The 13,236-nt window shown below is 34.8% G+C and overlaps 2 protein-coding genes and 1 long non-coding RNA gene across 5 annotated transcripts; 2 read left to right on the top strand and 1 right to left on the bottom strand.

Annotated features, from left to right (window-relative positions):
* Nucleotides 1-128: 128 nt before the first annotated feature.
* On the bottom strand, nucleotides 129-3,778 carry LOC105276638 (protein transport protein Sec61 subunit alpha). The gene is made up of 8 exons (XM_011334421.3): nucleotides 3,614-3,778; nucleotides 3,341-3,408; nucleotides 3,025-3,090; nucleotides 2,708-2,918; nucleotides 2,368-2,625; nucleotides 2,083-2,249; nucleotides 1,620-2,009; nucleotides 129-1,538 (listed from the first exon to the last, which is right to left on the bottom strand). The coding sequence occupies exons 1-8, from the start codon at nucleotides 3,618-3,620 to the stop codon at nucleotides 1,275-1,277; spliced, it is 1,431 nt and encodes a 476-aa protein (XP_011332723.1). The 5' UTR covers nucleotides 3,621-3,778; the 3' UTR covers nucleotides 129-1,274.
* A 206-nt stretch (nucleotides 3,779-3,984) lies between these two features.
* Nucleotides 3,985-13,078, top strand: LOC105276637 (regucalcin). Of its 3 annotated transcripts, none has more exons than XM_011334418.3 (6): nucleotides 3,985-4,013; nucleotides 10,065-10,225; nucleotides 10,390-10,599; nucleotides 10,703-10,915; nucleotides 11,118-11,230; nucleotides 12,296-13,078. In XM_011334418.3, exons 1-6 carry the CDS (start codon nucleotides 4,000-4,002, stop codon nucleotides 12,551-12,553), a joined length of 969 nt encoding a protein of 322 aa, XP_011332720.1. In that variant the 5' UTR covers nucleotides 3,985-3,999; the 3' UTR covers nucleotides 12,554-13,078. The 3 variants fall into 3 exon arrangements, with proteins under 3 accessions (XP_011332720.1, XP_011332719.1, XP_011332721.1); XM_011334417.3 differs by lacking the exon at nucleotides 3,985-4,013 and adding an exon at nucleotides 7,599-7,722; XM_011334419.3 differs by lacking the exon at nucleotides 3,985-4,013 and adding an exon at nucleotides 9,023-9,382.
* Nucleotides 4,020-5,267, top strand: LOC109610804. The gene is made up of 2 exons (XR_002193077.2): nucleotides 4,020-4,170; nucleotides 4,252-5,267. It is a non-coding gene; the product is annotated as an uncharacterized LOC109610804 (long non-coding RNA).
* Nucleotides 13,079-13,236: the final 158 nt, after the last annotated feature.

Here is a 13,236-nt window from a genome sequence, read left to right on the forward strand (position 1 = left end):
GTTTCATGTTGACAAACATGAGTATATCATTTCACGTTCTCCTTTTGTTATACTGATATTCTTTAACAATAGATACATCATCTTATAACAATCCTAAATATAAAGTAGAAAATGACAATTACATCGTATAAAATAGGAAGTAATTTTTACTAACTTCTCTTGTATACAATTATTTTAAGTATATAACATATTATATAACATGGATCTTCCGTTTTTATTGTATAATCGATCGTTATTAAGTCACACAGTTATCTATTTTCTGCTTATTATCAATAGAAGATTTGTTCTATGTCTTTCCCGAACAACGTGATCGAGATTAAATCGAGGTGAGCTTATACATAGCGCAATAACAAAATCTAACGAAACCTTCCGAAGAGGATTAAAAACAAGGAAGACAAAAAAAAGATATATATATATTTTAATATTTATGAGAGCAGATTTCTCATTTTTCTAAATACACATGTATAAGAAAGAAATATAAATTTACTTTATAATTATTATATAGAGGAATGGATGATACCTAAGATAAATGAACATTGTTCAAATTGCTGTATGAATATCTTAAGTGGGCGTCTCGTCCTGACTGAAATGACTATTCGCAATCATGTGCAATATTCAATTTATATATAAACGTCACCATTTTATTCGTACGCCGCTGAGTCCTTACACAGCTCCATCCACGTCATGTCATAGAGCCCAAAAATATTATTAAAAAAATGTTGAAAATTTGTAATCATTTTTTTATACTATGTACATACACACTGCTCGTACGAAAGATATTACATATTGTATGACACAGCGTAGACTCAACTCAACATACAGATTTATAATATACAGGTTTAATGCATGAATAAAGGACACGCTTTTACTCGTAACTTATGAACATAAATCTCAAGTATAACGTAAGGCTGCAGTATTTTTTCAGGAGAAATTTGACAGTACGTATGTCAGTGGTCATTTTCATATATTCAATGCGAAACAGATACATAGAAGGACCTTCGGTTTTCTTTAAAAAGTCTCACCGACACGGCATAATCTTTTGAGTAGAGAATCAACAGTGTCAATGGTAAGTTAAATATATGCGACTCTATGTATAATACACGGACCCTTCGGTTGGCACCGGTGTATGTGCGTGTGCATACGCATGTGTTATCATTTCGTGAGCCCAGCGCAGACACATACATACACGCAATTCGATTTACTTTACAATAAATTATTATTCAGTTCTTCAGAATTAAAAAAGTTCACTTTTCAAGTCTATAAGTGGATTAACTTTAGAAAAGCAGCGTGCTCATGCCACCCATTTCACTTTGCTCCTTGACGAAGATCTCGAAGTACTGGTATATGATCGTAACGGCAAGCAAGATACCGGTACCGGAGCCGATCGCGCCCAGAAAATCTGCCAGCACGGAAAGAGCTCCGATACATAGTCCACCGAACGCCGCGGCCGTCGGGATGTACCGGTTCAATTCGCGTATCATAGAGTTATCTCTGTGGCCTCGCATCACCATTTGCTGCTCCCTCAGTTGTTTAGCCACCTGCAAATTAAACGTGTCGTCACTTTTTCACGTAACATCCAGCAAATTGATTAACTGCCTTTTCATGAGAATTCTACTGACATCCTTCGCCGAGCTCCCAGAGACCTCGATCCACGTTTTCGAGAAGAAGGCGCACGAACCGAGCATGAAGAGAATGTAAAGCATGGCGTGAACGGGATCTTGAACAATATGGCCGACCGATTCCGGAGGTGATAAATAATAACACAACCCGCCGACCGGATATGACCTAGCGGGCCCACCGCCACCGACGTCTGACCAGACGCCCAATAGGTTTACTATGAAATTTCCTTGGAACTTAACCGCCAACATCTGAGAAATGACATACAAGTTGGACACCAGGGCTGATTGCAAGATGATCGGAATATTACTGGTGTAAAACAATTTGATCGGATAGCTGCTGTACTGGCCGCGATATCTGGCAGACTTAATCGGAAGATCCACACGGAAGCCCTGAGAACAAAAAGTATTTTTAATATACGCGGTAACACAAATGCACCCTTGAAATACTCGCACGGTAATTTACCTGGAAGTAAATAACGATAGCAAATACTAGAATAGTAGCAAGAAGATTCATCAGATTTGGAAGATTTTGCCTGTAGAACGCTTCCCGAAGTGCTCGAACTTTGTCCTGCCTGGTAGCCAGCAAGTGGAAAAGAGCGATTACGGCCCCTTCAAATTCTGTACCACGACCTGTCAAATATACAACAAAAAGTGTCTCATAATGTGCAATATTGGAGTTTAATATACAAGAAAGAAACAATATTGCTGATCATAATCCTTCTCTGTAATGAAGAGAAAAGAAACGTACCAGTGTTGACTGTAGCCGGTGAGAACGCCTTCCACACAATAGTCTCGCAAATGTTGGTGGCGATGAAGAGAGATATTCCGCTTCCTAGTCCGTATCCTTTCTGGAGAAGCTCGTCCAATAGCAACACAATAAGCCCAGCGACAAACAGTTGGATGATAATCAGGAGGCAAACTCCAGCTCCAATCTCAGTTGGATCTCCATACATTCCAGTCATTACATAAACAATCGCTTGTCCAACAGTGATAACCATGCCAAATACTGTTCAAGATAAATTTCATCATTCATAATATTAGTAGTATAAAATCTAAAACTGCTGATAAAACTTAACGTTACAACTTACGTTTTTGTGCACCATTAAATAATGCCCTGTCCTTTGGTGTGTCACCAACTTCAATAATTTTTGCGCCATGCAGCAGCTGCATGATAAGACCGGAAGTTACGATCGGTGAGATACCTAGTTCCATCAGTGTTCCTCTATTTGATGCAAGTATCACGCGAATCCAATAGAACGGATCTGCGCTGTCTGAAGACATTATACCAAACAATGGAATCTGAAAGTGGCAGAATTAAATTAATTCTTGTGTTTTCCTTCTAATTATCTAGCACATTTTTTCGATCACATTATCATTTAAATAAGAATATAGTCTGTTAATTTACCTGACAACATACTAAAAAGATAAACAACGTGATTGCCGTCCATAGTACTTTCTCCCTAAATTGAATCTGTATGAACATACAATATGAAAATATAACATTGACTGTAACAAGTTCACATCAGGGAAGTCTCTCGCTTGAATCAAAGGTAACTTTGTCACAATGTTATGGATATTGCATCATAAACAGATGGTGAGGAGCATCCAGTCTTATCCGAAACTTAAGCACGCTCAGAACAATCGAAGAATTTACGAGATACGGTACTTGAAACTGTAAATACAAGAGAGAGACAGAAATAGATCGTGCGTGGAGCTCTTACCTTTCTCTGCGGCTTCGCTATTTCTGGCAATATACTGCAAAACGGCTTTATCACCTCGAGAAACTTGACTGAAAGCAAAGGAGGAAAGGCGTATTAACGCATCTGGAAACGACGCGCTCGTGTGGAAACGCGTGTACACTGAATAATCCGCGTTGCTAACAATATGTTGTGCGCGCGAGAGGTTACGCGTGTGCAAGAGATTTTGGCAAAAACGAGAATCGGAAATACCCTGTCGGAAATGATTTTTGACTCGAGATTCATGAATATACTCACATCCCATCTTATTTGTTTCGATACGACCGTCCTAAGCACTGCGGATCAAATGACGATCCTTCACAGGATACCACCGAAAGTCAACCACCGCTACGAGCACTCTCATAAACCCAGACTAAAGTGGCCGCGTATGCTCGACTGGCAAAGCGTAGCGAGTCGTGGCTCACCCCGCCGACACGTATCAATATGCCACCGTCACGTGACCTGATGATGTTGGCCGGCACGCCGCCACTCGCACGCTTCTCTTCCACGCTAGATGGTGCGGTACTGCTGACCGGTCGGTAAAACAGTAATGTTTGTAATGAACTGACCTCTTTCGACAGTGCTTATCGGATACGATTATTTTTGACAAGTAAGCACATGATTACGTTGGATTACGTTCTGACATGACTGCGTTTAGGTACGATTGAAGTTGGAAACACGGTCAGTTGTATGTACATTAAAATACACTAAACGAATTGCAAACTAGCAAGATTCTTGTATCTAACCCATAATTGTAAATTTTTACTTCGCTTCGAAGCAGACATATACCGATGTGGATCTTGTTTCATGTAGGAGTATGTATACATAAACCTCTACTTATAAGGTTTCCGTTGCATAAACTTTTTACGCTTTTCCACTTTTGCTATTTGTACCAGAGAGGTTCCTCTCTGCTTGTACTCAGGCGTCAAGAGAGAAAAAGAGAAGGAATAGAAATTGGAAGATGAAGCAAACCAATACGAAAAGTTCATACAATACGAATAAGCCTCTTATAGAATAACATCTGAATGCATCATGTACAAGTGCACTTGAGTTTGTTAAAAATGATCGTGTTCTTTTGTCAAACTCACATTGCACTTTTCTCACATGATATAACGAATTGCATAAAAATTAACGGTTCATACCATATTGAGTGTCGAATTTAATAAAAGTTTCACAAAATTCCCAGCAAACACAAAGTAACAGTAATATACATGTTAGTTATAATTTCCCACTCATTAATATAAATACAACATAACATACGTGTTATGTAACAATTACATTGTTGAGTGGGAAATTATAACTAACATGTATATTACTGTTACTTTGTGTTTGCTGGGTTGAATCTTAAAAGTTTTGTGATTAGAAAGATATATAAATATGTTAAGTAAGAGAAATCTTAACTTTATCATTAACATTTATTCAAGAGACAAAATGAGATAAATATTGTATATCCAAATAAAACTTAAATTATAAAAATTGAATTATAATATTTTAAGTATTTGAGGATCATATTTATTAAAAATTAGTAATAACACTAAACTTTGTGCATACATAAAAATGGTTGGGATTTAAATTTTTATCTATTTTACTGTGAGGAAGTATAAGTTATGTTATCTGTTACTTTGTTTTTTTTCCTAGAACGCTCATGATTGAATATTCATATATATCTGTCAAGGGCTCATATTTTATGCGAAAAAACATACAGTCTGTAATGAATGACTAGTAATAACCTGATTAATTTATAACATTTCATTATAACAACATTTCGATCTAAAAAAATATATGTTACATTCTTTGTGTGCATATATAAATGTACATGTAAATTGTAAAGTTCGTTTTTTAAATAGAAATATGATAATCATAATGTTGACAATAGAATGCTATAAATAAATCGATTTCTATTAATCATGTATTCTAGTTTTCTTGAATAAAATACCAATCCTATAAGAACATAAAATTTATTTGATTTTCACATAAATTAATGTATGTACATGTGTAATGATTAAATATTTATATTTTTCCCTTTTCTACGCAAAAACATATTCCACATACTAATTCCAGGAAAGGTCTTTGAATTAATTTCGAGCGAAAGCAAATGAAATAGTTTGTTTTCGCTTAGAATTAATTCAAAGACCTTTTCTGGGATTAGTATGTATAAAATATATAAGTTAATATACAGTAACATATACGATAACGATCACGCTATAGTTATATTACAATGACATAACAAGTTATATTGCTGCTATACATATAACTGTTATATAACACTTTAATTACCTGTTATATTTATATTATATAACTGTAATAATCCATGAGTGAGAAATTACAACTAACGTTTACGTTACATGTAATGATATGTTATATTACCTAAAGAAAAGGCCCTTGCACAATAGGCGATAGCGATAGGCAAAACTGGGAAATTTTGTTGCAATTACCTGTTTCGTTTTCCATTCTGCATTGTCATATGCATTTTCTAGTGTTGGAATTCTCTATTTTTATTGCTGTGTTGTCGCTATGGCTATTGCTTATTTATGCTATAATTGCCTCTGTTATTTTTCTATCGCTATCGCTCTCGCCTATCGCTATTGCCTATTGTGCAAGGGCCTTTACATTTCGTTATATAGTGGCAATATAATAGTTATATTCTGTGTTTGCTGGGTATACATGTGTATGTAAAAATAATAAAATGTTTATTATATATATATATAACTAGATGGCGCTTGTTCCTCGCGCGCTTCGCGCGCTCGGTATGGAATAAAGAACGTATTTTGTTATGACGCGCACATTTTTAGAAGCTGCAAGACGATTGCACATAGCCTATGTTACTCAGGAAGATCTAAGCTATCCACCAGTGAGATTTTTTCAAATCGGTTTAGTAGTTTCTGAGATTACCCCGAACAATGGAACAAACTTTACCTCTTTATATATTAGTATAGATTATATTCTAATTTAATATACAGGGTGTCCGGTAACTCACGACTCAACGCTCGTGAGTGGATAAAGCGAACTGAACTGAGTGGAAAAGTCCTATACCATTTTGCAATTTTCACAATAGTTAACAAGTTATTAATTATTAAAAATTGTGCTATTAGTCCAGCCTACCGCCGAATGCAAACGCGCGGCGAGATGCGACCGCCTAGCGATCGAGTGCCTAGCGATCGCAGTGGCAATGGCTAGGCATGCCAGTGTAATAAACAACTTCCCGTGCCTAGCAACTTCGATCGCTAGGCGGTCGCATCTCGCTGCGCACTTGCATTTGGCGGTAGGCTGGACTAATAGCACGATTTTTAATAATTAATAACTTGTTAACTATTGTGAAAATTGCAAAATGGTATAGGACTTTTCCACTCAGTTCAGTCCGCTTTATCCACTCACGAGCGTTGAGTCGTGAGTTACCGGACACCCTGTATAATACAGTTTGTATTTATATGAGAAAATATCTTATCTCCTTATCTTTAAATCAGAATAAAGCCTTTATGTCGCTAGTAAATTTTAATTACGAATATTAAATCTTTGTTTGGCTGTAATGGTGTACGGACGTGCTTTTTGGAAGTTATAGCGACAATTTAAGAAATTAATTATCATCTGCTAAGGATGACTTTTTGACGCTGCTTATTCAATACTTGATAAGGACCGAAATTTATGGTCGATATATGGAAATGTATGGTCGAAACGTAGTGTTTCTCATTTTGTATTTATTCTTGCCAGTTTAGTCGACAATAAAGAGGATTATAATATTCCTTATCTTTAAATTATTGACAAAACAAGAAAATTCTACGTGTAATATTACATTTATAAGATACACATACCATCTGCACAAATATTTATATAATATAAATAAATTTATATAAAATTATATTCTCTTCTGACTACGATTCTTACGACGAAAGATCATGCAATACATTTTTAGTGTAATAAATTATCGCAATCAATTGCCGCAATCTTTCTCTGTCGAAGATCATTATCATGACAGCATAAGTAATATCGATCGTGTTGAAATATACCATTGTCACGCATTACTATTAAATAATGCGATTGACGCAACGATTGGTTACACGAATTATCGTTAAAAAAAGAAATGGATTCATAAGTTAAAAATAATTTATGTCAGTCAACATTATCTATTGTCGCGTTTATTTGTCATAAGGCATAAAATAACTTCACAGCTCTTTCGATCGAATCAGCGAAGGTAGGAGTGCCCGTATATAAGAACTAAGCCTGTGGATTTAGGTCTTACTCGTTCATTTCAGTTTATTCTGAAAGAGCATTCCTTTCAAGTCGGATACTGCTACGCGAAACAGCATCATGAAAAGAACAATTCGCAAATACGTGTCGTTGACGTGCGTTCTCATTGCTCTTGCCCATGTGTAAGTGAAAGGATATCGTTTAGTTAACAAAGTATCTTTGCACACTCACAAAACTAATAAAACTAAATCCGCATTATGTACCGAGTATTACGTAATATTTAATATCTCAAATAAAGAATATAGGAAGCAAAAGCTAGAATTTTATAAATTTTATTAAAATTTTTTATTAAAAATACAAGGTAATACAATAATGTTGATATGACGTTACAAACTAGTAGAATTCAAAGATTGAGATACATCAAATGTTTGGTTGGTGTGTTCATGTATGTCATGTGCATGTGCGTGAGCGTGAGCGTGAGCGGAGTGTCGCGTGCGTGTGTATGTGTAAAAATCAAGTGACTTAAGTTCCGCGATTATAAATAAATGAGCACAATCATAGAACATTCACATTTTGCATATAAATATACGTACCATATGTACAAATATCATATTTATATTTCTTTATAATATTATTATACTTTATATTTATTTATTTATCTTTAGTAATTGACAAAATATTGAACTAATATGTCACTCTTGATTCAAAAACTAGAGAATTAAGTAAAAATTATATAATGTTAAAAACAAGTTATTTTCACATGAGTTACTTTTACACGATATCTATTTATTTTGAAATCGTAATTAAATATAAAATACAATTGTCACATAATGTTACATAAAATATTAACCATTGCAAATTTTTCTTATATCATTTATTAACTTGTTTTAATATGATAATTTATATTTTATAGTGATAATTGAAATGATAATTACTATGATAATTTTATAGTGATTATACATGTTATACACGCGCGCACGCATGTGTATGTTGTTCTAGATTGATTTTTAAGGGCTTTGGATGGAATATAATGCGTTTAGCAATAATAATGTCTTGGTTTGAAATAGTATAGCTTCTTCGCTTTAAGTAAATAACAGCCGCTATATACAGGGTGTCCGACAAGTAACTTCTATCCTGAAAGGTGGAGGTAGATTGCGTCCAACTGAAAAGAAAAGTCATGTATCATTTTCCAAAATTCGCAATAATAACCGAGTTATTAACCGATTAATCTTAACATATGAGAGCGCGAGAAGCGATAGGCGGAGTAACGCAGCGACAAAGAATTGTCACGCGTCGCTCGTCGCTCGCCGCTCCCTGCGTGACAATTCTTTGTCGCCGCGTTACTTTATTTCGCCTCTCGCTATCGGACGCGTCCATCGTTGCTAGGAGATCTAAGAAGTAAATATACCTACTGATTGTGAGTCCGACCTATCGCTTCTCACGATCTCATATGTTAATAATAACTCGGTTATTATTGCGAATTTTGGAAAATGATACACGACTTTTCTTTTCAATTGGACGCAATCTACCTCCACCTTTCGGGATAGAAGTTACTTGTCGGACACCCTGTATATCTTCTGTCGCTCAATGTGTTGTGTCGATGATATCTGAGTGATATTACTTGTGCAATCAAAGTGATTACCCGTTCCACCGGACGAGTTAATAGTTCCACTCGCTCAAGCTGGTTTCGCTCCAGCATTTGCTGTCCCTCATTTGCTTCAGGACTCGTCGTCTCTTCATCGTTTTCTTCATCAACGATTTATTGAACGACTTTCAGTTGTTCGAATCACACCTGGTTTCTACTTTCAAACCACTGCAAACATTTACCGGCACAATGGCAACGTATATATTTTGTTATGTAATATATATTTTAATAGATTTTAGACTCGCGTTTTTATTTCGTTCCTGCATGTTTTTTGTAATAGAGATAGAATGAATGCGAAAGAAGAAATAAATACAATAAGTAATAAATAATATGTGCGATGTGAAAATAAACATAGATCTGTTTTTAACAATATTTTCTTAAAGTTTCTCTCTCTCTCTCTCTCAATATATGCTTATTTTATGCATAGCTTTAAAAGCAAAAGCTTTATTTTACTTACATATTTTTTATATGTATTACGTATATACTTGTTTTAAAACTTGAATTTGTCTCGTATCAAATTATTTTATAGTTTTTTTTATAGTGCTGACATTGTATCTTATACTTGTAATATAAATTTGTATCATCATTTGTTACATAATATCATACTTTCATTAATATAAACAATTGAAAATAAATAAATTATATCTTAGGAAAAATGAGAATAACTGACATGAATGTAAAAATCACGGGTGTGTTGTATCAGATTATGCAAAACGTTACATAGATGCAAACGTAAATACATATAAACAGCAACTGGTCGCGACATGAACAATCTTTAGTGCCCTCGCAGAAAGAAACGCAGCTCTTTTTGCTCTCAAAGACGAACGTATTCCGTACCGCACAGTGAATGTATTATGAAATATATGGTTTATTTTCTAGTCAAGCTGATGTAACAGTAGAGAAGGTGACGGATTCTTACGGCCTCTCCGAGGGTCCTCATTGGAACCATCGTACTCAAAAGTTATACTTTGTTGATATCTACAATCAGTACATACGTAGACTAGACACCGCAACAGGCGTAGTGACCAGTGCGTACATAGGTAAGATCAGCTGTATTTCGTTCTTTTTATTTTAGGAAAATTATTATCATACGAGATGACAGCAGAAAAATCCAAAAGACATCGCAAAGACGTCCTTTGAACATCCTTGAACATCAAACTTTGCGATGTCTGGGACGTTATTCACTCTACGACGCTTCTTGCAGAGCACGGTCCTGTCGGAGTGGTTGTACCTGTGGATGACACAACCGATGCATTCGTAGCGGGCTCTGGAAGAGATCTTATTCTCGTCACGTGGGACAGTGATAGGGATGACTCAAACGCTACAACCGAGGTACTGTGTCCCGTGGACACTACTCATACTCAAACGAGGATTAACGACGGAAAAGTTGATTCATTTGGAAGATTTTGGCTGGGTTAGTACAAAGCATCGTGATGGCAAAAACATGCTTCACGTTACGCAATTCACTACACTCGTATTAATAGTTGTATTTAATTAATTGCATTTTTTGACACTAGGCACCATGGCTAATGAGGTGAATGGACAGATACTTCCTAATCAAGGTTCGTTATACTGCATAGACGACGAGCTGAAACCTAAGGTGGAAGTATCGCCCGTTTCGATAAGTAACGGATTAGGGTGGAACATCGAGGATGACACCTTTTATTATATCGATTCACCTACACGTCAGATCGCGGCGTACAATTACGATCCGAATGAAGGAACAATATGTAATATATATTTTATTTATGTACTATGTATATATATTATCTCTTGGAATAATGTCCAATTATACATATTATACATGACATATGATAAAATAAATCATACTTTACTTCATTTGATTCCATATCATCATCATCATCATCATAAAGTATGATTTATTCGAAAAAGATATTAGATGTGCTCTTATGATGATTCGCAATATTTTAGCTAACAGGAGAATTGTATTCGATTTGAACAAAACCGATTTGCAAGGAGTGCCCGATGGAATGACCATAGATACAGATGGGAATTTATGGATAGCACTATACGGTGGAAAGCACGTAAGTATATACAAGGGTCAACGGATTTAATGTATCTTAAATTATTATCTTTGAAATTATTATTCTAAATCTTACTTTCATATAAGAAACAATATATAATAATTACCATTATATTTATTAAAAATAGCATTATTTTTAATAAATCCTATAAAAGAATTCAGTAAATATCTAGAAAACTAGTGCCACTTCCGAATGAGTTCATTATCGCATGAAACTCAAGATTCTGAATGACCTTCAGAAGGTTTTAGCCAGCGGTTATTGTTTATTAACAAAAGAAGTTTAACAGAGTTTTGCATGTGTTTTCGATTGTCTACGCGAAGTGAAAACTTGACCTTGACATATATATTATAGAGGTCCTCCTCTACAGTATCTGTACAGTAATCTACAGAAAGTTTTAGCCTTCGCTCGTTCTTTTATTAAAAAAAGAAATTTAATTATTTTGCACGAATGACCTTTGTAATATATGTCAAAGTCAAGTTCTTGCTTCGTGTGGACAGCTGAAAAAGTTCCTGCGAAATTATTAGACATCTTTTGTTTTAATAAACAATGATCGCCGGTTAAAACTTTCTGAAGGTCACTCAGAATCTCGAGTTTAACAACAATATTATATGATAATGAATTCGGAGATGGCATCAGTTTTCTAGATATTTTCAAAAAATTAATATAATTAATTCTAATTAATATACTCTTAAACTGTTTTGTATGCCACATACGCATGCACACACACGCATGCACACACCTGATTAATTATGCTATAAATAATGCTTCGTACGTGACATACAAAACGAATTTAAGAAAATTAATGGTCTTTTGTCACCTTGATTTGTGAACATTTCACTCCACTTCATCATAGAGAAAAATAATTTGATACTTCTGAAATGACTGAATGTTGAAATGACTGAATAGAAGAAGAGAGGACTGAAATGTTCACGAAACATTGGAACCAAAGTGACACAAAACGCCCCTTCAACCCAGAAACTAAATCAGATAGTAATAACCAACAGCACGAGTCTCAAAATGTTTTATTATTAGTCTTGTAACTACAGATATGTATTATACATATAGGTCATCCATGTGAATCCGAAAACAGGAAAAATGCTAGGTAAAGTTGAGCTCCCGGCCGACAATGTAACCAGTGTCACATTCGGTGGTCCGCTTCTCGATATTCTATATGCCACAACCTCCAGCAATGGTTTAACCGCTGAGCAGCGGGAAGCGACTCCCCAAGCTGGTGCAGTTTTCGCGATAAAAGGTTTGGGAGTTCGTGGAATTCTTGCAAATTCCTTCGTGATGAACGGCTTAAAGCAGACTATGAATAACTAATAAAACATTATATAAGGATACATAAACTGACATTTTGCTTTTCTTGTGGAGATTTCTACATTTACACGTATTATGAAATTTTACATAATTAAATATTTTAATAAATAATCTAATAAATTATAAGCAATAATATATAAATGTTAAAAAGCTGTGCTTCTGAGAAATATCTTTTCTGCATATTATCTGCTAAATAAAATACTTGTGCAACAAATTTTTTTAATGTAATTAATTAGAAGCTGTTACGTTATTAAAACTGTGTGTTCGAAACAATTGCAAAAATAAAGACGACAAACTGTATAATATTGTATACGTACAAGTACACCTTTGTATTGACTTGTAATCCGTTGACAACGACAATTGTCTGCGATAATATTGTAATATTGACTTTACTCATTGTCAGTCAATATTATTAATTTATTCAATCAGTATTATTGCGATGCATTCTTAGATTGCTGAGGCAGCAAATAAATTTAAAAGATATATGGCTATTACGCTCAAAAATAAACAATCAACTATTAACAACTATTATATAAACAATCATTTCTTTAGATTGTTTTTTATCTGACAAAAATCCAGAATTACATTTTTTCTAAACTTTCTAGAAAATATAAAAATCTGAACGCACTGCGACTCCCTGTTTTAATAGTACAAAGGAGATGGATCGTATTACTTCTTGCACGTGA

Source organism: Ooceraea biroi, chromosome 11 (assembly GCF_003672135.1).
Source record: "Ooceraea biroi isolate clonal line C1 chromosome 11, Obir_v5.4, whole genome shotgun sequence".
NCBI classification, from domain to species: domain Eukaryota; kingdom Metazoa; phylum Arthropoda; class Insecta; order Hymenoptera; family Formicidae; genus Ooceraea; species Ooceraea biroi.